This window comes from Microcebus murinus, chromosome 7 (genome assembly GCF_040939455.1).
Source record: "Microcebus murinus isolate Inina chromosome 7, M.murinus_Inina_mat1.0, whole genome shotgun sequence".
Lineage (NCBI taxonomy): Eukaryota > Metazoa > Chordata > Mammalia > Primates > Cheirogaleidae > Microcebus > Microcebus murinus.
The window spans coordinates 33552848-33578077 of NC_134110.1; the positions used below are offsets into that span (position 1 = coordinate 33552848).

The 25230-nt window shown below is 41.7% G+C and overlaps 1 protein-coding gene across 5 annotated transcripts in view; it reads left to right on the forward strand.

Annotated features, from left to right (window-relative positions):
- The window catches only part of ZFAT (zinc finger and AT-hook domain containing), a 207278-nt gene that overhangs the window by 123898 nt on the left and 58150 nt on the right, over nucleotides 1-25230 (forward strand). For all 5 annotated transcript variants that reach the window (XR_012920142.1, XR_012920140.1, XR_012920141.1 and 2 more), the window contains one exon: nucleotides 24659-24797. Coding sequence is in view for 2 of the 5 variants with exons in the window: in XM_076005001.1 (XP_075861116.1) it covers nucleotides 24659-24797 (139 nt within the window). In the remaining 3 variants the exon portion in view is untranslated. The remainder of the gene's footprint in view (nucleotides 1-24658; nucleotides 24798-25230) is intronic.

A 25230-nucleotide genomic window follows, 5' to 3' on the forward strand; every position in this document is an offset into this window, starting at 1 on the left:
CAGTGTTAGTACTGATATGTAGGGTACTATTCTGTTCATCATGTTGGATGATACCTTGTTGATTTGTTCTACCTCTTGTGCTGTTGTTTTATAAAAGCTTTAATTTGGGGTTTTTTTTGCACTGGTGGGTATCTATTGTGCTGTTCCCTGTATAATGCATTTCTGAGTATTTCCTCTAGGGCAGGTCTAGTAGTGACAAATGCCCTTTCCTTGTGAAATTTTTAATTTTTTTTATATGTTGTTGCAGTCATAATATAAATGCAAGTTTTTTGATGGATACTTAAGCCTCACTTTACTGTTGATAAAATTCTATTGGAGAATGTTGCTTAGATGAATGGCCCGATGGTTTGGTGTTAGAATACTCTTCCAGTCAAAGGCAAGGCTGGAGAGCCCACATGCAATTATAAATGTTGCCTTTTTTTTTTTTTATCAGTATTGCATAGGCATTTTGTCATTTTGTGAAAGTATATTTATAAACTACTTTTAATGGCTGCTTCAGGATGATTATCCTAGTGTTATTAACCATTCCTGTCATGATTGGATAGTTCGTTCATTCCTGGTTTTTGCTCTCATAAGGAACCCTACAATGGACATCGTCATGGCAAAAGCATTTCCATAATATCTAAAAGGGCTGTAAAACACTGAGTGCAGCCCATCAAACCACAGATAATTCACAGATAGTGAATATGTTCTTCTTGCAGATGCAATTCAAATGCATTCCCTAGAGTGGAATTGACACTTTCAGCCTTTAAGGGGTGTCAGAGAAGATACTTGGACAAGATGAACTGCTGCTGAGCCAGGATTCTCTAACTGAAATAGGCTTGATCCTTCCATCTTGCTATTCAACTCTTTGCTTTCTAGCAAATACATAAATCCACGTACCATCGTGTAAGGCAGTGTAATCAACAGGTAGAGCACATCATGTGGAGCACTCACACGCTGTCTCTCTCGTTCTCCCTCTCTCTCTTTGTTAGGCTCGCTCAAACCCATAACTCTATTAATAGAAGTGTTCTCCATGACAGTGTTGGTTGGTTCAGTGGCAGTCTCCTTGCACATGATCAAAGTGACTATATATATTTTTCTTTTTAATTTCAGCATATTATAGGGGTACAAATGTTTAGGTTACATTTTATCTTTTCATTTAAAAGGGACATACACTAAATACTAGGTTTGGTAATACTCACTAAATATGATTAATTCACTGGGATTTATGACAACCTGTAAAATTGGATTTTAATTACTGATTCCCTAAAAAACATTCAATAGTTGTGCTGTTTTTTTTCCTGTCATGAGAGACATTGAGTTTGGGGTGGGTAGGGTCAGTGAGATAGCAGAGGAGAGGAGAGAAATACATGAGTGTCAGAGGATAGTCTAGTTGCGGTCTGTGTCACAACCTTGTACAATAGTGGTTCTTCTTATCTACCTTTTTTAGCTATTTTGCATCACTCTGCCATGCTGCCCAGATTGCTTGCTAGCTTAATTGATTGGCCTATTCGTTCATGGAAACTATGCTAGATTTCTCTTACCATGTTTCCCTGAAAATAAGACAGAGTCTTATATTTATTTTTCCTCAAGAAGACACCCTAGTGCTTATTTTCAGGGGATGTGTTATTTTTTTTTAAGTACGGTACAACAATCTACATTTATTCAAATATAGTTAAGTCGTCGTCTTCTGGAACATCATCATAACTCTCCAAAACCTGAATTCCATCCTGAATTTCTTGCAACTCTATTTCCTTTAGAACCATTGGCCCCAATCTCTCATGTCGAGCAATAGAGCTCTCATGGGGCAGATGAGAAGGGCTGCTCGTCTTCTTTACCACTACGTGACCAAATGCATGGGTTGTGCAGATACACTGTGTAGCCATGCTCATCACTAGGTCTTATTTTTGGGGTAGGGCTTATATTATGCAAATGCTTAGAAATCCTGATAGGGCTTATTTTATGGGTAGGTCTTATTTTCAGGGAAACACGGTAGTATATTTGTTAAAATGTCAAAGCCTGAGAATAGTATTTTAAGATGATACTTTTCAAAATCCAAGAAAAAATATTGACCATCTGGAATTATTTTTATTTTCAGATGATATTGGCTCTTTAATATTTGTCTTATTTTATGAATCATTATCTCATATTAAAACAAACTGCTACCAATAACCCAATTGAAAAATATGCAAAGGCTCCAAAAAGTAACATATCACAGAGAAGGACATAGCTCTTGGGTACATGATAAAATGCCCAAGCTCTCTAATAATTAAAAAAAAAAAATCAAGTAAAACTACACTAAGATGCCATTTTTCATTTATCAGATTGGTAAACATTCACAAGTTTGGTAGCACACTCCATGATGAGGCTGTGAGAGACAGCGGTTCCCATACGTTGCTGGCGGCACTTTAGTGTCCATGATCCCATGGAGGTCAGTTTGGCAGACTCTGTCAGAATTGCAAATGCATCTACTCCCCGACTCAGCATTGCCATTTGTAAGAATTTATCCTGTAGATACGCTTGTTAGATATATGAAATTGGTGACTGTGCAGGGTTACTCATTAAAAACAACTGAAATGTCCACGAATAAGGATAAAGGTTAAATAGACTATGGGCATCCAAACAGCAATGCTCTGTAGCTACAAGAAAGAATATGGGAGCTCTCCGCTTACTGCTATAGAAAGATATTTAAGATACATGCCAAAGGGAGAAAAGGAAGGTTAAAAAAGGGCAAATCTATATTTGTGTTTACTTATATTTGCTTTCAAGCCTCTGCAAGCAACATTACCTGTTGTGGGTGGGTGAGATTTGCAACTAGGTAGATGGGGGGGACATATGTTAATTAAATCCTTTCCCTATTCAGTAATTTAAGTAAAAAGTAGCAACATTGTAAATAAAAATGATATTCTGGAAGTTATCCAAAGTCAAAGCAGAATATGAACATATTTCTCACCTATGATATCATTCTATGAAGATAGTGAGCAATTGCCTTTTGGAATTTCATTGAGATTCTGTTTGACATTTGAAAATATCTGAGATTTTCTCTGAGGTCTTGTAGCAAAGCACAGGATTTAAAACCAGACAAATTAAGGCTCAATTCTTGGCTGTGCCACTTGTAGCTGTTATTGATCTTCTTTATACAAATTTTATTGTCTGTAAAATGCTGGTAGTAGTATTTGTCTCCTGGTGTTGGAGATATTAAAAGCAATACCATTTTTATGAGTGGTGGGTATAGTATATGGTACCAGGTAGGAGATCGAAACTTATTGGCTCTTGTTTCTTCTCCTATCTCTTAAAAATGATCTCATTTCCCAAAAGAACTAAAGCAGAGTAAAAGAAGCCTGAGGATGGTTTATATTCTTTTGGGTGAGATTAAGTTATTTGCAGATTAATCACTATAAATATATTACCCCAGGTGTTATGTTTTCCTTTTTATATATTTTCAGATACCAATGTTATTTTACTTTTTTGTTGTTATTGTTTGGAGCTGTTGTCTTTGGGGTTAGGCAGGTTAGGGTCAAAATCTGGATGCTGATACTCACTAACTAGTTGACCTTTAGGGATCCCTTTGCCTTTTTGGGCTACTGTTTCTTTATTCGAAAAACATGAACTGTGATATAATTATTTCAAGGGCTCTGAAGGAGGAGTTGCTTTGAGGAGCCAGACCAGAAGGAATGTTTCCTCACAGCTTAGAGCAGACTTGTCCTATTATCCCTGCTCAGGCCATTCTTGGGGAGGAGCTCAGGTTTGCTCTTTCATAAAAAGAGCTGGGGGGAGGGGCTTTATTCTTACAGGGAGAAGCTGTGGCCTCTTACCACCCTTTCTACCAGATTAGTTTTTCTGTAACTTTAGTCAACATCATAACAACCTGATAAATGTGCATGTAATAGGTTTACTAAACCCAGGATAGGTTTTCAGTAAGCCTGGAACCCAGCCTAGCATCCTTGACTCAAACACTTTCCTGTGTGGTTCTGATGTAGGGACTCCACAGGGTATAATCTGTTAGACGTTGCACTAGGTTTTGAACTCTGTGAAGAAAGGCCCTACTGGAATATTTATATTTAAAGTATATTCCTGTAAATAGCATATAGCTCAATTTTGTTTGTATCTGCGTGTGTGCCTACATGCATGTATGTGCATTATGTACCTGTGTGAGGCCAGTCTGACAATCACTGCCCTTTTATTGGAGTGCTTGGTCCATTTACATTTAATGTAATCATCAACATGTTTGAATTTAAGATTACCATGTTGGTATTTATTTTCTGTCATGTAAATTCTTTGCTCCTATTTTCTTATTTTTTGGCTTCCTTTGAGTGAACCAAGTGTTTTTTAGTATTCCATTTTATCTCCTTTATTGAATTTTTTATTTTAGAACAGTTATATATTTACAGAAAAATTGTGAAGGTAATACAGAGAGTTTCTGTAGAACCTACACCCAGTTTTCCGTATTGTCACCTTATTGTTACAACATGGTGCATTTATTACAACTAATGAATCAATATTAATAAATTATTATTAACTAAAGTCTGTATTTTATGCAGATTTCCTTAGTTTTTATCTAATGTTCTTTTCCTGTGCCAGAATCCCATTAGAATATCACATTATGCTAGTTGTCTTATCTTTTTAGGATCTGTTTGGATTTGATAGTTTCTCAAACTTCCCTTGTTTTTGATGACCCTAAAAGTTTTGAGGAGTTCTGGTCAGATATTTTATAGAATATCTGTCAATTGGGATTTGTTGACCTTTTAAGTATTCCTTTTTGTGTTCTTTTTAGTGGTGCTATAGACATTACGTTATTTTAACACAGTCTAGTTTCAAATGTACTTTTTAATGAACAATATAAGAATCATAAAACACTGTAACTCCTATTACTCCCCTCCTACACTTTGTGCTCTTATTGTGATATATATTACTTTTATTTATGTTGTGAACTCCTCAATATAATGTTATTTTTTGCTTTAATCAGTCAATATTTTAAAAATATTTAAAATATACGTATGAAACTATAATTTTTTAAAAGTCCTAGTTAAAAAAATTAAGAAATAGATTCTTGCTATCAAGCCTTTATCGGAGGAGTAGAGAGCAAATATTTTCTCCCATTCTGTGGGTTGTCTATTCACTCTAATGATGATTTCTTTGGCTGAGCAGAATCTTCTTAGTTTGATCAGATCCCATTTATTTATTTTTGTTACTGTGGTGATTGCTTTGGGGGTCTTTTTCAAAAATTCTTTACCTAGACCAATGTCTGAGAGGGTTTTCCGGACATCTTCTTCTAGGATTCTTAGGGTTTCATGTCTTAGGTTAAAGTCTGTTATCCATCTTGAGTGAATGTTTGTTAGAGGTGAGAGATAGGGATCCTGATTCATTCTTCTCCCAGTTTTCTCAGAACCATTTATTGAAGATAGATTCTTTTCCCCAATGTATATTTTTGTCTGCTTTATCAAAGATTAGGTTACCATATGCAGATGGTTTCATCTCTGGAATCTCAGACCAATTCCAAACATCAATGCTTCTGTTCCTATGCCAGTAGCAAGCTGATTTAATTATTATTGCTTTATAGTACAGCTTGAAATCAGGAAGACTGATGCCTCCCAATTTGTTCTTTTTACTTAAGATTGCTTTAGCTGTACATGGTTTTTTTCTGGTTCCATACAAAGTGAAGAATCTATCTAGAACTCAAAAGATTTAACAAGAAAAAATCAAACAACTCCATCAAGAAATGGGCAATGGAAATGAACAGAAACTTTTCCAAAGAAGACAGAATAATGGCCAGCAAACATATAAAAAAATGCTCAACATCTCTAATCATTAGAGAAATGCAAATCAAAACCACAATGAGATATCTAACTCCAGTGAGATTGGCCCATATCAAGAAATCTCAAAGCAATAAATACTTGCGAGGATGTGGAGAGACAGGAACACTCTTACACTGCTAGTGGGGCTGCAAATTAGTACAACCATTGTGGAAAAGAATCTGGAGATACCTCAAACAGCTAAAAATAGAAATACCATTCGACCTAGCAATAGCACTATTAGCCATCTACCCAAAAGAGTATAAATCATTCTATTATAAAGACATCTGCACCTGACTGTTTTTGGCAGCACAATTCACTATTGCAAGGACGTAGAAACAACCCAAGTGCCCGTCAATTCACGACTGGATAATTAAAATTTGGTATATGTTTACAATGGAATATTACTCAATTCTAAGTAATGACAGTGAGCTAACACCGCTTATATTATCCTGGATTGAGCTTGAGCCCATTATCCAATGTGAGCTGACATAAGATAAGAGGGATGGGCTCCATATGTACTCGCCGTCACATTGGTACTGACTGATTTTCAATATGGTGCTCAAAGGAGGGTGGTGTTCACCAGAGATTTGGGGGGTGGGGGGGATAGAATCCACATCTGAGAGATGCGCCGAACAGTGTGGAGGGGAGGGGCATACTTATAACCTTTGCTAAGTAAAGACAAAATTATAAAATCTAACCAAAATGTTATACAAAAAAACAAAAAACATTTATCGGGTGTCGGGCAGGTGGGGGGAGGGGATGTGTTTATGTATGTACATTACAAGTGCATTGTGCATTGTCGGGGGCATGGACATGCTTGAAGCTCTGACTCGAGGGGGGAGGGAAGGGCACTTGGGTTGTTTCCACATCCTTGCAATAGTGAATTGTGCTGCCAAAAAACAGTCAGGTGCAGATGTCTTTATAATAGAATGATTTATACTCTTTTGGGTAGATGGCTAATAGTGCTATTGCTGGGTCGAATGGTATTTCTATTTTTAGCTGTTTGAGGTATCTCCAGGTTCTTTTCCACAATGGTTGTACTAATTTGCAATAACAATGTGTGTAACCTTAACATTTGTACCTCCTTATTATGATGAAATAAAAAAAATTAAGAAATAAAATTTAAAACATTTAATTAAATTTAAAAAAAAATTTTTGAAATGGTCAATATAAATTTACCTACATATTTAACCTTTCTGGTGTTCTTCGTTTTTCTCCTAAATATCTGGGTTTCTAATTGATACATTTTCCTGTAGATTAGAGAACTTTTTTTAGTGTTTCTTACATGCTGTTTTGCTGGAGTTGAAGCCTCTCAGTTTTTGTCTGTCTGCAAATGTCTGCACTTGGTCTTCATTTGTGAGGAATATTTTGATGACTCTATGTTTCGGAGGGGTGTCACTTTAAATATGTTGTCCCATTACTTTTTTTTTCTCTATTGTTTTTAACCGTTATCATTATCCCCCTATATGTAATGGGTCTTTTTCCTCTGGTTTATTTTAAGAATTTTTTTTTTAATTTTCATAATATTAGCATCATAAGTCTAGGTATAATCTTCTTTGCGTTTACCTTACTTGGGCTTTGCTGAGCTTTTCAGTCTGTGAATTGATATCTTTCATTAGTTTTGGACCATTTTCAGCCATTATCTCTTTAAATATTCCTTCTGCTTCATTTGCTCTCTCCTCTCTCTTTAGGACTATAATACCATGTATGTTAACACATAGATTTACATTACCTCACATCATTCAGATGGTCTTTCTCTCTCTCTAGTTCTTCTTTTGCTTTATGTTTCAGTTTGTATGATTTCTGCTGACCTTTCTTCAAGTTCACTTATCCTTTCTTATGCTATATTAAATCTGCTATTAAGACTATCAAATGAGATACTCATTTTTGATGATTTTTAAACATTTCTAGCATCTTCATGTTTTTTTTTAAGAGATAGGATCTCGCTATTTTGCCCTCAAACTCCTGGGCGCAAGCAGTCTTCCTGCCTCAGCCTCCCACATAACATTTGATTCTTTTTTTTTATAGTTTTTATTCTTCTGCAACATTTTATCATCTGTTCACACGTTTTCCACCTTTTCTCCCAGATACATTTATCTTTAATGTATTTATCAGTTATTTTACTTTTTTGTCTAATAATTTCAACATCTGGGCCATCTGTGCATCAGAACCATTGACTTTTTTCTTGATGCAAGGTCACATTTTCTTGCTCCTTTGCATGTCTCATAATTTTTAATTGAATGCCAGATACTATATGTGAAAAAATAGTAGAGATTGAGGTAAATAACAGTTGGCTTTGGGAAAGTGAATATTTTTAGTGTGGGGGACTGTATAGAAAAGGGTTAGCCTAGCAAGCTCGACTGCTGTCCTTTGGAAACCTGCTAACAAGCTTGGGCCCTGGCTGGCGTCCAACAGTGTGGACTTCAGGAGAGTTCCCAGCCCCTGGCAGATAAGAGGTGCTTATTCTGTCTGAACTATTTGTACAAACAATGCAATTTATGCCGAATACCTGCCTGCCACTCGGAGTCTGGAATTTTGGTATATGCTGGACAGAGAGTACCTACGTGATCAGCCCTCAATAAAAATCCTGTGCACTGAGCCTCTAATGAGCTTCTCTAGTTGGCAGCATTTGTCACAGTTTGTTGCTGAGGAGTTACGTGTGTCCTGTGTGACTCCCTTGGGACAGGAGTCTTAGGAACTTGCACCTGGTTTGCCCGTAGTCTTTGTCTCATATACCTCTTCCCTGATTTTGCTTTGTATTCTTTGGCTATAATAAGTTATAGCCATGAGTACAACTGCATGCTAACTCCTATGAATCCTCTTACTGAGTCATTGGACCTCAAGGTGGTCTTGGTGACTCCCAACACAGGAATGAATAAATCCAACCTGTCATCAGGCTGGTTCTGGGCACTGTGCAGCTCGGGGGTTGGTTCTTCACTGTCTTCAGAGGGAGTTTCACTTTCTCCCCAGCCCCACCCCTGGCTCTCTGCTTCTTGGGGCATCTCTTTCTCCCCTCTGCTGCCCAGTCCAGGGTTCTCTTTGGAGAGTGTGCAGTACACTTGGTGAAGGCCTCATGTTCTTTGCAAGGGTGCTGGTGGATTTCCTCTCTCCTCTCCTCCTGGCCCCCAGCCTTCAGCCCTTGCCCCCTCACACTTGCCAGAGTTCCCATTTCACAGGGAAGAAAGAGGTTGATAGGTCTCTATGCCAGGGATGAAAGCAGCCACCAGTTTTTTTCATCCAGGCAGTATTTGTCCCTTTCTGGACTTAATTCACTTAGGTTTCTTTGTGTCCTCAGCAATCTGATAGATTTAGAAAACATGGTATGTAAAGTTGTTAGTGTGGGAGCAATGGTCCCTTGTGATTTTCTGCATCCTAGCTGGAAGCAGAAATAGCCCACCCCTGTGATTCTGAGAATGCCTGCCATGTTGCCTCACCTGGTGGGTGCCTATTAAATGTTCTTCTTGCCCCCTCCTACCTGTCTGGACACACACACAGTTCAGTTGAAAGTGAGGAGCAAGGGGGGCGACTAAGGCAGGAGACTCCTGCTGCCATGAGTAACCCAGATGGGTGCAGGGTCACCAGGAGAGAGCACTCAGCCTGCTCTCATGTGAGGGATCTGTCCACACAGCATTACCCACAGATAAGGCAGAAAAGACCGTGGGGACTCACCTTGAGAGTGTGCCCGTGGGAGAAATAGGAGCTGCAGGTTTGATAGACGTCCTGTGTCTTTTGGCACAAGCCCTTCCTTTTTTGAGATTAGACATCATGGCTCTACAGTCAGACTTAGAATCTCGCCTTGCCACTGACTGCCTATGTGCCTTGGGCAACTTTCCTGTGGCACAGGGATCAAAGCAGTACGTCTCGTTGTCACTGTGCGCATTGGGATTAGTAAGGACATGAGAGGGCTCAGCACATTGTTCTCCAATGTTATTTCTGTGCAGACTCCATACTGGTTTCTTCCTTTCTCTTTTCATCATAAGATTGTCCTGACTACAGTGTCTCCCTCTTTATCATACCTTTGTTTAGGATTCTTGACACCTGTGACGTTTCTGTTTGCTCATGGAGTCATATTCACCTAATTCCACTGATTTGGTACGCTCCTTCATGATGTACCTGACTACATGAATGTGTCGCTCAACACAGAGAACCTTTTACTAGATATGTCTCCTGGGTGGAGATCTTACTGTGTGGCCTTCTTTTAACAGCAAGTATCTGTCTGTTCAGCTGCTCTGCCCTTACCATTGGGAAAGTGTGCTTCCCCTGCAAAAGTGTCTCTCCCTGCCCTTTCCCATGCCACTCCCTCCTCATCACTACTTCCCACCCTTTTTTTTTTGCATTACACTGACACATGTCATGAGGCCCCAGTGCTGGAGGGAGTTTGCACTTGTTTATTCCTCTGTGAGGCTCCAAGTGCACCCAGACATTCCTGACTTCTGAAAAGCAAGTAAAAAATTTCATGTGGAATGTGCAAGTCTGCAAAAAAAAAAAAAAATCCATTCTGAAATCAACAGTTTTTGGAATCTATGTATTTTGGAAGCTTTTCCGTGTGACTTAATCCTGATCCTTCTTACTGAAGACTCCTTCGTTCCTGAAACAGAGTAACCTCTCAGCTGGTTCACACGTAGCTCTGATCATTCCTCTGCCCCAGGCTGCCAGAAGATGAGGCCAGTCTTCTCTCCCATGGCCACAGCCTTTTAGGGGTAGATGAGTATGTTCTTTCAAAAGGGACACTGGCCACACCATTATCTTGAAAAGACACTATTGACTTTATGTTTGATAGGTATCTAACTGCAATTGAATCCTCAAAAATTTGTACCATGAAGCCTGAGAAATCTATTGGCTGTTGTCAATTTAGAATTTGCATAACTAAAGTATCTTCACAAAACTAGTGAGAGGTAAGGGAGATTTCAATCATTGATTTCATTATCATCAACAAACTTTTCCTAAGTATTCCACATGGAATACATGGTACCACAATTTAACATTCAGGATTTTAAAGAGACAATGAAATACAAATAAAGTACTCAGTTTCATTTGGTTTTTTAATGTGATGCTTATGAAATGTTTACTCATGCGTCCAACACCCCTTTTCTGGGTACCAGGCATGTGAGACACTACAGCAGGGGCAGGGGGTTTTAGGACAAAGCCAGGCCTCTTTGTCTGCTGGGGTCACAGGGCTGGGAGAGCCAGATGTGCATCCACTAAGTAACAGCAAACGTGGTAAGTGCCACAGAAAGTCATGTGCGCAGTGCTGTGGGAACCCAGAAAACCAGCAAATACTGCAACTCTATCATTTTTAGAAGCCATGTTTTAGTTGAGTTTAATATATTATCTTGTTGTTTAAAATCCATACCTTTAAAAACCATAGCAATCAGAAAGTTCTTTGATTGACTGATACCCACAAAACAAAGGGAGTTTGTGTGATCTCTTGTTGCATTCCCGATAATGAATCGGGTCCCAAAGGCCTTCGTAATGTGTCCATGCGAGGATGAAATGAGTCGTATGTATACAAAAGACATGAGGTGTCTGAGCACATGGAACGCATAAAGGCAAATTGTTTAATTTGTCTCTGGCCTTATTTTAGCACTGAGTTAGCTTTGTGTTTGTTAAATTATGCCAAGACCTGTTTTTTTCCTCTGGATCTTCACCCCAGGCTGGTTTTGTTCTTGTTGTGGCCGACCCTGGATGCAACTAAGTGCCAACCTTGAGCTCAGGTTTATAAATCCTGAAAAGATAGGGCAGAACAATAGATGCTCAACTAAACAATAGGTGGTGTTTGGATGAGGTCAGCCAAGGATGTGGCTGTATAAGTAATTGCTCCTAATTTCCAATCTAAACTTTGTGAGCAAGGGAGTGAAAGTAAGGAAATGATCTCAAATAAGCAGATTGTTTGGAAGCTACACATTTATAAACAAAGTTAATAGTTTCAGATTCCCGGTATCCTCAGAATGCAGTCATGTGGCATTGCTTATGTGGCATTGCAGTTTTATTTATACTACAACTTCTCCTGTTATCCAGAAGATGGTTTCATCTTTCTGTCAGAAAATTACAACACAAAGTTGAATGTTTAAATATTGAGCATTAGAATAAGAAAGGCAAATGGGCCGGTTCATTTTAAAATAGCCATATTCTTGGCATTACAGCAGATGTTTCATGTGCATTACCTATTTTGCCCTGAAAAACCCTACGAGGTAAGTGTTGCTATCCCCATTGTACAGATGAAGAAATTGACGCCCAGAGTCTAGTTAAGTACCGTGTAGTACACGCAGTTCCTAAGCGGCAGAGCTGGGATTCCACATCTCTTTGTAGTCAAAGCTGCTATCTGTCACAACATTTTTACCCCTTCATCCTTTTTGCCCTCCCTGCCTTGATTGTATAAGCCTGCAGTTATATGTTTAGCTATCAAGACTCAAACAAAATCTTTAAGCAAAGTGCTGACTGAGCGTAAAGTTAGCAGGCAGAATGTTTTCCAAGTTCCGTGGAAATTACTGAACCAAGGGGCAGAGGAGGGTAAGAAGGAAAGTGTAGATTTTTTGTTGGTTGTGTTTGTTTTGCTTTTCAGATCTGAATTTGCAGGAAAGTGAAGAATCTGAGATCACACATGTTTTTCTTGTTTCCTTTGAACATGTGTGGGAGGAAGGGCCATGGCAGGGCAGTGGTCTGAACATGGCTATGTGTTAAATTGGTTTGAACTGAAAACCTTTGCAGAAAACCTCTTAGTGCCGTCTGCAGCCTCACTGTATTTTAAAATTTTACAGCACCCCTGGAAAAAGGAGGAAATTGGCTTGTTTTAGGTTAAATTAGAATCCTGTCTAAGAGTGTGCAGTATATTATCTGGAAATATTGCATTTTTGACAGCACAAGCGATTACAAAAAATCAATAATTGGAGAACGCTAAAGAGTCTTCTAAACCCTTGCATGAAAAGCAATTAGTGTGGATTGATTTACTGTTATTTATTGTGATGAGATAATTGCCTCCACACAAGCCATTTTTGGACTTGTGGTACGCCACGGTTTTAAAACGTTCTTTTAAATTGTTTAATTTGTCTCTGGCCTTATTTTAAAACCGAGATAGCCTTGTGCTTGTTAAATGGTACCAAGACCTGGCTTTTTTCCTCTGGATCTTCACCTCAGGCTGGTTTTGTTCCTGTCGTGGCCGACCCTGGATGGAACTAAGTCCCGACCTCGTGCTCTCAGGTTTATAAACCGTGAAGAGATAGGGCAGAACAACTGGAAGATTTTTCTCTTCCAGCATGGATGGTGCCAGGTAGACTTGGCCTCAAGCCTTCCAGCTTTCAGGAATGCGCAGACTGTAGACAGAGTGTGGCACCCAAAATCTGCCTGAACTGTACTTGGCACTGAGACGAGGAGAAGGGACTGATGTTCTCATTCACATCAGTATCCCGTAAACATCAGCATGACTTTGGAATCTTCAGTACAACCTGCTTTGAAAGGCTAACCTTCAGGAACAGGAGCCCGTGCAGACCTGCTGCCTTCCTGTGCGCCTCGGTCTGTAGGCCTTTTCCTTCTTGGTCTCTTTATGTTTGTTTGCTTCTGCCTCGGTATTTCCCTTTGCCTGCTGTGTCTGGAGTCTGAGGACTCCAGAAACTCCTGCCAGTCAAAGGTCATGAGCAGTGTTCCCCACCACAGACCTCACCATCGCAAATGGCGGGGAACATGTTCTGGTTGTTTTATTCCCGAAATAAAATCCAGGGAAAACCCCAGTTTGAGGAAGCTATCACTTCCTCCTTTTCTTTCCAGGCTCTGATTAGATGAAATTGCCTCCTGCATCCCAGAAGTAACGGAGTTAAGTCTGGGAGGTAGACAAGCTCTGAATGCAAAGTCCCCAAGAATTTGGGATCCTGCCCTCCCCCCAGCCCCATGGCATACTTCTCAGGGTGACTTGGTGCTAGCTTGCATTTTAGGGGAGTGATGGCCACCTCAGATGTTAATGAAAAAAAACTCCACCTTCCTGCTGAGTTTTCTCAGCTGCAGAAGCACTGTTCTAAATCTTACAGGCATCCTATCACCAAAGCCCCCGGGAAGCACTTGCATGATCCAAGATCGTCTCTCTGCCTGTGTAACTTGATTTAAGTTTGGCAACGCCACAGTTATAGTTAATATTTTCTCTAGGCCTGTCACTGGAATTCCTCCTTAGGAATTCCTACTATAGTATCTTTTTTGGGCATTTGGATTATGGTGGATATGTTAGAACATAGTTACAGTATCAAGTGCAGTTTCTGTCACATGGATGAAAGAAAATAAACCTAAAAATCACTTTGTATGTGTCGAGATAAATGTTGTTCTTGTCAGTGTTATGAATAATAGCTACCACCTGGGTGCTATATGTCATTCTAGGGATTTTATGTAAGTTCTGTATAATCCTCATAAAAACCTTGTGAATGGGATCTCTGTCACCTATTTACCCATTTGATCTTTCATTTATTTTTGCTGTTTCTTTCCTTTTTTACTTTTCTTATTGTGAAATAGAATGTACTTCCAGAATATTGCATATATTATGAAGTGAACACTTGTGCTTAGTGTCAAGTGGCACTGCCCAGAAATGGACCACTGCTGTGGCACCTTCCTGAGCCCACCCCCTTCTCTGTCCCAGGAGTGACGCCTATCCTGACTTCACTGAGAATTTTTAATTTTCTTTATAGTTTTGCCTTCCATGTGTGCATCTATAAATAAAGTAATTGAGTGCTGCATGTGTTTGAACTTCATCCTAATTATATATATGGATTTATGTGTGGATTTTATTTTGCTTTGTATATTTGTTTTGATCTTTGCTTCCTTACTGGATGTTACATTGGTAACACTGATCAGTGTTCTTGCAGGTAGCTCTAGTTCATTCGTTTCTTTGCAATACAGTATTCCATTGTGTGAGATAGCACTCCAGGGTGTGGACCTAGTGTGGTATATTTATCCATTTGATTGCACACAGGTGATTGGGTGGGGTTCTTTCTGTTTTGTTGTCGTCATGGGCCCTGCTGCTATGCATTGTCTACCTGTGTCCCCATGCTCTTGTCCACCAGTTTCTCCAGGGTAAGCACACCCACAAGGGACTTTCAGGCTGTAGGGTATGCACGTCTTCAGCATTACTAAGTGATGCCTGACTGTTTTCCAACGTGCTTGTCCAGTTTGCAGCAGCGGTATACAGGAGCCTCTGTTGGTCCACGTCTTGGTGTGAATGTCCGGTATTCCCAGCGTGGGGAGCATGCTGTGGCCTTTCTATGCTGTTTGATTTTCACCTTCAAGATTGTTAATGAGGCTGAGCACTTTTTCATTTTTTTTGGCTGTTTGCATTTCTTTCTTTTTTTCTCCCTCAATGCCTCCCATATTCCCTTCTTTCAAGTACAGTGTCTGTTCAACTATTTTCCATCTTTCTATTAGGTGATTTTGTTATTTCTTAGTTGGTTCCAGGAATTCTTTATACATTTTGGGTATGGGTCATTTGGGGGTTGTATATTACGAATGCAATCCTCTTCTGTGATATTTCTTTGCTGTCTTTATAATGTCTTTTAAAGTCTTCACATTTAATGTGGATTTATTTTTTGTTTTAATTTTATCTAGATTTTTGGGTGTTTGGTTTTGTTGTTGTTGTTAGGAGGGTTTGCTGGACTGACCACACAGGCTTCATTAACAGAAAGAAGCAGATATTTTTGTCTTTTTCATTTAGCCACATAACTGCATTGGGGTGTCCACCTGTGCTGGGCGTGGCACTGGCCGCCAGGGAGGCGTAGGTGAGTGTGTTCTGGTGTGGACTCTGCTCTCAGAAGGCCTGCAGCCTGGGGGTGGGTGGAGGACATGGGGATGCAGATGACAGTTGCCCCTTAGCAGTGTAGGTGGGGCAGCTTCCCCAGATGCTGAGGGGCAGAGTGAAAAGAGCTCTCATATCTTTCTGGGGAGTTAGGGAGGATTTCAGGGTGAAGGCGGGTGAGTAGCATGCGAGCTCAGACTTTTGAATCAATTGGAGCTTGTTTGGTGAGCATTTCCACTTTTGGGAACTATAGACGGTGTAAAGAAATTTTTAGTAACTTGGGGATAAAAGAAAATGTTGAAATCATCAAATTTGGATCAAATCTGTGAAGCATAATAGTGTTGTCTTTTTTCAAAGCATAAGAGGAGGGTTTTTTTTTTTTTAAGTGAGGAGGGTATATATTTATACTGTATAATCCCATAATTTCTGCTTTAGAGATCTAAGGCTTGATGCTTTGCTTGGAATGAATGGGTCAGCATTGAATCCAACATGATCAGCTTGTTCATACAGACAAGTTTGGCTGATTTTCACAGTCATATGACATGCTTCACTAAAATAACCATATCCCCTTCTTGCTTTGGTGTCATATAGTATTAAAATCAATATCTTCTTTCTTGAGGATATCGAGAGGAAGAGACACAGAGCCTGACCCAAGCAACTAAGTAGAAAGGAGCAATGTCGAACGCAGAAATAGATGCTTGCATAACATACCATGCCAGACCCAAAGAGAGGCAGGAAAAATCTCCTGTGTTCCAAAGTTGTCCTAGAAGTTAGCCAAATAGAGAGTGAGGTGGAGAATGTTCTTAATGAAAAAGGAATGGCTTGAAAACGTGCATGGAAGTTGGAGGAGTGAGATAGTATGGAGTGAGCTCTTGCGCAGGGCCTAGCATGCACCTGGCTGGTGTCACAGAGAGGTGTGGGCAGGTCAGCTGGGCCTCTCCGTAGGCTCTAGGCAGACCTAAAGGCTCTGAGCAGGGGGCTGATACAGACGCTAGCTGTGGAGAGAATGGCAGGGTCGAGACTGAGTGAGGTGGGCAGTTAAGGGACTCCACTTTGGTCCAGGACACAGCTGCCTCATGGAAATCTGATGGGTGTTCTGGACAGAGGGAGAGTGAGGATGAGGAAGGATCCATTGTGGTTAGAGCCTAGTGAGTGAGCGTGACCATGGAGAGGGATGTGATCAGAGAGCTGGGCAGGTCCAGACCAGGCAGGCCTTCCAGGAACGAAGTTACTGAGTGGCCTAGCCTTCAAAGACCTGGCGTCAGGGGGAAGGAGGCGAAATGTTAATGCTCTCCCCAGGCCACCAGGCGAGAGGCAGTGAATGTGATCAGAGGGTCTAGTGGAAATCTCCATGGAGTGAGGGGCCTACCCTGGTCCCAACTCCAGTTCCTGGCATAGTGCTTGGCACCTAATAGCTACTCAAGAAATACTTGATGAATGAAGATAAGATATTTAGTAAGAAAGATATGGCAGCATGATTCAGCATGTAATTTTTACATGAGATTTTGTATCTTGCAGATGTTTTGTTTGTTATATATTTCCAGTGGATCGTGGCCCTGTGGTTGATCCTCCCCAAAGTCAGGCATTGGCATTAATTTCTTAACTTCTTGCCCTTCTCTCTGTTCTTCCTTCCTTTCCTTTTTCTTTCTTCTTTTCTTTCTTTCCTTGTTTTTTTTTTCTTTTTCTACTTGTGTGAGGTAGATGAAGACTAACTGTCAATTGGCTTGTGTTCATTTTCTATTGCTTATGCCTGAAAATGGGTAATTTATAAAGAAAAGGATTTTATTTCTCACAGTTCTAGAGGCTGAGGAGTCCCAGGTCGAGGGTGCTACATCTGGTGAGGCCTCCTTGCTGGTGGGGACTCACATGGCCAGGGGCTGAGTGAGCTCAAATACTAACTCAGTTCTCTCTTCTTCTCATAAAGCCACCAGTTCCCCTCCCATGATAACCCATTAATTCGTCATTCCCTGAAAGGATTAATCCATTAATGGAGGCAGAGCCCTCCTGATTCAGTCATCTCCTAAAGGCCCACCTCTCAATACTGCCATGATGGGAGTTAAATTTCAGCATGAGTTTTGGAGGCACAAATATTCAAACTATAGTGTGGCTATATCCAAATATGAAGTCTGAGATGTTTCTACCTTCAGGCTATGTGAGGCAGTCCTAGCAGTCTCGTCCAGAGTTCCTGCTGGGCCTGCGAGAACTGGCCTCTCTGTCCTCTGGCGCCAGCAGGCAGACTACTTGGTCCATTGAACACTGAGCACATTTTAATGAGCCTGAAAAAATGACTCTAAAACTATAGGAAAACTACGAAATCAAGATGAACAAGTGCTTAATTAAATGCCTACAGAACAGTGTTTAACTTGATGGTTAAATATAACATAAGCATGTCATGACATTTGAAAACAATGTTTTAGTTTCGATTTTCTCACTTTTTTGGAATTTTCCAGTCTGCATGATGGCTGTTGAGAAATTAGAGTATGTGAGAGTGATGGTTAGTATTGCTAAATAGCTTAAAAGCTCATATTATAAAAATCTTGTTAGTTCTGTTTACAGGAGTGAGTCCCAGTCAATGTGTGGTCCTGGTGGTGTAGGTGGAACTTTCTAGAACCTCCAAAATTGGAGAAGGACCCTGCTGCCGGGCAGTGGGGATGGGCCTCGGGCTGCAGGCTGGCTCCTCAAGAGGGTGCCAGGCTGCATGGAGAGAAGAGCTTCGCTAGGAGGGAAGGGACTGTTCTTGTCATGGGGGATGTTGGGAGGATGCCCACCAGGAGGTTTCTTGGAGCCTCAGACGATGACCTTAACCAATGCAGATATACTCATGAACTGATTAAGGACCACAGTGAGGCTCATGGTGTTTATACTTCTCAAAGCATAGTCATACTCTGTGTTTGTGGTACCCCCATTTAAGCCTGATCCAGGTGGGCAGGGAAGGGTTGTTTTCCCATTTCATAGTTATGGAACCAAAGCAATGGAGTTTAATGACATGGCCAGGGCAACATGACTTGCTCCTGGTTCACTCACGCTGCTTCTCACCACGCTCCGCGCTTGATGTAGGGTGCGGTCCTGTCATGGAGAAGCTTCTTCGGTGCTGTGAAGGTGTCCACGTTCTAGTAACAGGACTCCGTCAGCAGTGTCTGCATTGTCTTGTACCATCCAGTCCCCTTCGTGTGGGTGGTAACATTTATGTGACCTTTTTCTGCATTTGGATCCAAATTCACCTAGATTTCAGTCAGTCATGTGGATAATTTCCTTCTGTATCTTTCTCTGTCTCTGTGTCTCTATCTTCGCATCAGCCATCTGGTTAAACTCAGGTTAAAATCATGATTTGTGACCTTAGGTTTCACCCACTGGTGTCATCTGGCTCTTGCTACTTTGCCGTTTTCCTCCTCCATCCTCTGCAGAGAGCAGAGGGCTCATCAACAAAAGGGCAGGTCCACATTTTGATTGCTGAGCCTTTTGATGTAGTTCTATAACCATAAAGCCATACTTGGGTGCATACATTAGGCTGCGAAATCTTACCTGGTGAGAACCTTCCTCTTGCTGTGAATGGGAAAAGCAGCCTCTTCTTTTACCCAGAAGCCACCGTGTGCATTGTAATTGGTTGCCAATGTCATGACCTTGAACATTACCTCATCACCAGCTTCTCATCTGTTTTAAAACATTCCTCTAAGTTCCTTCCTTGATGCTGATGGGAAGTGAGGTTGCTGTAATGTAGTTAGATGTCTTTTAATCAAGTTTTTCAGGACCCAATTTCATGTGTGTGACAGCACTTCCTGTCCTCTTCTGTTTTCTTTCTTTTTGTTGGAAGAACCAGAACAGTAAATTCTCAAATTGTAATAAAGTATATTTTACAAGAACTTAAAGAATTTTGGCCTCAACAAATTCAGTCTCACTTTTTCTTTCAATTTGAATCAGGAATCTTCAGTGTACCTTTTGAGAAAGATCCTTTGATGTCACATTTTGAAAAACGAACATGAGCCAAAGCCCACCTAGTACCACTTGTCTTCTCTCCTTCACTTGCTGAAGCCTGGATTTTGTTTTTCTCGTGCTGCTGAACCTCCTCTCGGTGGGGTCACCAGTGCTGCCCCCACTAATTGCTAGGTCCTGAAGTCACTGGCGAGGCCTTTTCGTGTTGGATTTCTTAGTGCACTCAACTCTGTTATCCCTCCCTTCCTGGAGAGCATTCTTCCCTAGGACCTGTGACTCCAGACCCCTGATCCACCTGCTTTCCTTCTCTCTGGTCCTTTGAACTCATCCCCCTTTCACCTGCCTGCCCCTGTGGTCAAGGGTGCTGTTCCAATCCTGCCTCTCTCCTCACTTGACATATTCTCTCCATGGCCGCCTTCAATCTTGGGGCATTGGCTAGTTGTCAGTGCTCAGATCTGTATCTACAGCCCAACTGTCTGCTGAGTTTTAGACTCATGTCTCCAGCCACTTTCTAGAGCCACCCTCCCAGATGTCCAGAGTTCTAAGAACATACCTTCTTCCTCTATGCTGTGATCTTCTTCCTCCTCTGCCATCCATGCTGGGAACTTGGGAGTCGTCCTAGAGGCTCTCCATCACCTCCCTCTCACACGTCATTCCAGCCAGCAAGCCTGGTTGATCTTACCCCATCCATCTCTCTTAAATGCTCTCTTCCTTTTCTGTGTCTTCTTCTCCTGTCTCGTTGTAGGCTCTCATTATCTGTCATCTGTACCACTGCAGCAACTATGTAATTGGTTCCCTGCCTCCAGTCTCGTCCTTTCAAGTTCATTCTCTTTTAACTTTCAGAGTTCTAAATGTAAAATTGGCCATGCTGTTCCCCTGCCTGACACCTGCCAGTGGCTCCCATTGCCTGATGTCACTTTCCTGACTCAACACACAGCACGCTGTGACCTGGCTGGTGTGGACCCTCATCTTCTCCCCCTCCATAGCCCCTGCCTCATTGCAACAGTCCAGTAACTGGCTCCATCTCTCCTAGTCCACCATGGTGTTCCTCATTCTAGAATGTGGCACTTAGATTTCAGCTGCCTTGTGTCTAGGAGATCCAAGAATACCAACCATACCCCTTCCAGTGGGTCTTCAGGGGAAATTTATGCTCAGCAAATAATGGCCAGCAGGAAACCAAATCACCTCTTTATTGTCTGCTGAACCTGGAGCCCAAATTATGATACAAAGCAAGTAGCCAAGCTAGGAGACTGTGAAACTTTGGACAAGTTTCTTAACCATTCTGTGTCTCAGTTTCTTTATCTGTAAAACAGGGATGATAATTGTACCTACCGTATGAGGTTATTATGACACTTGGGAATTAATTCATGCAATAGAGAACTATCTGGCATATGGTAGGGTAGCTATTAGTAAATATTAGAGAAAATTGTAATACATACAATGTTAGATCTTATTGCTTTGGTTAAGAACTCCAGTGCAACAGTGAATAATAGCTGTGACCGTGGGCTCCGTCTCTTGTTTTTTGATTCAATTTCTTTTTGGACTAAAATAAGAACTTTGATGTTTTCTTCCAGATGAACTATGATGATATAGCCTGTTTATATCTTCCTCCTACCTCTTGGCCAGATTCTGTCCTGAAAGCTTTGAATAAATACCTTTCCTTTTCAGATCTAGTGTCATCTGCTCTTTGTGAGTGTCTGACTTAGAAACCAGGTTTTCTGATTTAGTTTGCCCAGATAACCTTTAATCTTCGGAGTTGATATTTAAGTTTTAGAGAATCACAAATCTGCCTTGTTTGTCATTGTGTCCCCAGGATTGGAGGACAGTGCCTGACCCATAGTAAGAGATCAGTAAATGTATGCTTCATAAATGAAATCTCAAGACCTGCAGTATAAATAATGGAGTCAGACTCATGTCTAACAATGGCTTGGGGATGCCATTCACTCTCTCTTTGGCCTGTTTCTGCCCCTACGACAGCCCCAGTGGAATTCCCTGCTGGCCTGTGGCAGTGCCCCCAGGTCAGAACTTGTTTGGCTTGAAGGGCCCTGATGTCGCTCAGTTTCCGCAGTCCAGGAGAGAAGGTACCAAGTAGGGGATGGAAGTGTCCCTTCTATCTTTAAGGTTTTGATAGAAATTGGTAGCTCAGAGATCGGTTTCTCATTTGGGCTCAACTGTACATTTTTTGCCTATATGTTCACATTTTGGCATTTTTCCCCCTATCATTAGCAATTCTGCCAAGGGGTAGGCATAGGGAAGAAAAGGAGCTGAAAATCTCAGGCGTCGGCGATTTATCTGCTTTGCTGCAAGGATACAATTGGCTCTTGAGTCTGAAGCTGGGTCTACAGGACCGTTTCTTATTGTCGTCACCCCTTCTCCTCCTACGTCTTTGCCCACAGACTGCCCAGTGCTGGCAGTATAGCATTTTTGGCTTTTCTTTTTGATTTATGTGTAAATGCTAACATTCCAAAAATAGTATCATCATGATATTTACTTATTTAGAGATGAAAGCACCTGGAGATGGTTTACCTTTTATTTTAACTTGCAATGACCATATATTGGAATTTTAGACCTTTTGTTCTCTGCTCAGTAGATGAGAAAGCCTGATTAATTCTGCCTTTTGTTCTAGGCCCTTTTGTTTAATAAACCCTTGTGGACCAAACCACAAGGATTCTCTTACGTGAAGGACTGAATGTAGGAATGTAGAACATACTGTGTAGCACAAAGCATCCTGTAACCAAAGCATGGCCTTGCTGTAGGGAGAAGTCCCCGGGAAACGTTTCAAAGCAGGTTGGTTAACTGGATTAACTGCTGTGTGACTTTCTCTCCAAGAGTGGCCCTCTTGCGGGCAACAACATTCCCTTTTTTGGCTGGGATGGCACATTCTCTGTGCTGCAGAGATAGTAGATGTTGAGGGCCAGGACGTCTGAAGAGGTTTACCTGGAAGACTGGATAAGATGCAATAATCCGTTGAACAGTAAGAGAGAAGGAAAAGCTGAGGATGACTGATGGGCTTCTGTCCAAAGATAGAGGCCCAGCTGATTTTACAGAAAGATGTGAGCCTGAAATTGCATGTGTTTATTTGGGGTGCCTACAGAGCATCCCTGCAAGGATACCTGGCAGGCCGTTGAAAATTCCTGTTTGTGACCTAGGAGAGAGGTCACAACTGGACATAGAGACCTAGCAATCAACAATGCAAAAAGGATCATTGGAACCAGGGTGGAGAACAAAGCAGACCAAGGGCAGCACCTTGGAGAGAGCCAGCATTTAACAGCAGGCCTAGGAAGCAGATCTCGTAAATAAACCCAGAAAATTGAGCCGTGGCAGGAGGAGAACCTGGTGATGGCAGTGTAACAGTGTCACAGATGTCACTGTGGGAAGGGACAAACAGCCAAAGGAGATGGTGGGGAGGCATAAGGTCTGAGAAGGGAGACCTCCAGGAGTCATTTGCAGGGAGATCTCAGAGGCCTGAAAAAGTACAGTGACAGAGTGAATGATGTGGGCAGAAATGCTCTTCAGGGCTGGGGGTGGTCAAGGGGGCCTACGAGAAAGTGTGACCAAAGGCAGGGGGCAAGGTGGAAGGTTTTCCTTTTCATTTTCATTGCTCTGTCCCTCCTCCCCTCTCTGTCTCTCTGTCTTTGAAGACTTCAGAACATTTGTAGACTTGAAAGGAAGAAACCATTGAAAGAGGAGCTGATTAAAGCCTCAAAGATGAGAGGGCATTTTCCCCTGTTACTGGTGCACTTCACGTTCAGACACAGCTATCACCAGTTTAGCTCTTCTGGGCAACAGTGGTCAAGGGATTGAGGAATTGGGCAGTTGGGGAATCCAGGTAGTGTTTGAAGTCTTAATAGCCGCAGTGGTACCTCAGCTCCCAGACACACAGCAGGAGTTGTGGTAAAATTGCTGCTGAAAACAATAAACATTTTGTATGGCATCTTAGATATCAATTTACATGCTATCATTTAATTCTCACAGTAACCGTACGAGGTAGGTGTGTTGTTATCCTCTCTTCCTGATGAATAGATCAGTGCTAAAGGAAGCTTCATGACTTGTCTGAGGTTCCGTCGTTGGTCAGAGCCAGAGGTGTGCTTGGACTTGTTGCATCTGGGTCTCCTGCCCCTTCCAGAACATTGCTGCTGTCAGGGGCTGCTCCGTGACCCTTTGCTCCTGCTGGGCTAGGAGCTTGCTGGGTTACCAAACAGGCCTCGAATGCCCCTGGAGCACTATCAGAATCTCAGGGCACGCGGTCTAGGAGGGTGCTCTAATAGCTTCCTATTAGGAGCACGAGTCCAGAGATGGCAGTGATCAAGACGCACATCCGTCGCCCAGCCAATGGCCAGGTCTCACTGGGCTCCCCAGGAGGCCTGAGTAGCTGTTCCTTTCTGCTACCCCCTTTTAATGAGGCCCTTGAAGCAGTGTGCAGGAGGAGAGACAAGGTCGTGTGACCCTTATCCTGAAAGTGCCTTGTCTTTTGCAGTGGGGGTGGAAAATAGATTTTACCAGATGGAATTCCCTAATGATTGACCCTTGTATGCACAGGTAAATACCATGGAGGAAGTCATTTAGCTAAAGAACAAATATAATCTTGTGTCTCTTAACAATGGGGATATGTCCTGAGAAACCAGGTCATTTTGTCATTGTGCAAACACCATAGAGTGTGCTTACACAAACCTAGGTGGTATAGCCTATAGCCTACTGCACACCTTGGCTGCATGTACGGCCTGTTGCTCTGATCACTGTCGTACATTCGGTCCTTCATTAAACAAAATGTCGTTATGTAGCGTGTGACTGTATCAGGGAATTAATTGTAATGGGAGCTACTTTTAATGGCATTCACTTAAAAAAAAAAGGTAGTAGATTGCTATATTGCTGTTTTTATTATCTTATTCTTGAACCAGAGCTATACATTCTTGGGTGAATGAAAGAAGAAAAGAAATGAAACAATGATAACAAACGCATTTAGCGGAGACAGCTCCTACTCTGAGGACACCTTGTCCTGGTCATTTGGTTGCTGAAGAGGCAGGACTCGGCGTTCCTGCCACATTGGTTTTCCCTAGAACATACTGCAGGTGATGGGGCCCAGTTCATCGCAGTCTCTAGGGGCGTTAGGCACTCAGCAGGTGGGGAAGCCGTGAAGGCTGACATTTGGGGCTCACACCTTCCTAACCCGTCCTCCTCATCCCTGCAGCCTTTCCGCTGTGCCCACTGCCCTTACTCCTGCAACATATCTGGCTCTCTGAAGCGGCACTACAACAGGAAGCACCCAGACGAGGAGTACGCCAACGCCGGCACCGGGGAGCTCGCGGCAGAAGTGCTCATTCAGCAAGGTAGGCCAGGTGCTGGCACGCCGGGGTCCTGCCACTTTCCTTCCAGCCCAAGTCCCCACGAAAGGGCTGCTGCCATCCTGCAGTCAGTTCTAATGTGAGAACGTTTTGGTTTTATTAGTTCCTCCTCCTCATCATCGTCATCCCTATCCTCCTCATTGTTATTTATCAGCATTTCTTACTGCCTGGTTAAGATAATAACAACTGTAATAGAAATCTAAAATGACAGAAGTAAAAATTTACCCACAAGTTCTACTGTACCCTCCAACAAGGTTCATTTATCTGCAGTGCCTGCTATTTTTTGTCTATGCATAAAGTTTGCATAGATGAAAGTGCAGGGTTTTCTTTCTTTACTTAACAGGAACATTTTGTTTTCCTTTGATATACTGTCTTCCTAATTATAATTTCTAAGAGCTTTTTGCAATGCAACATTGAA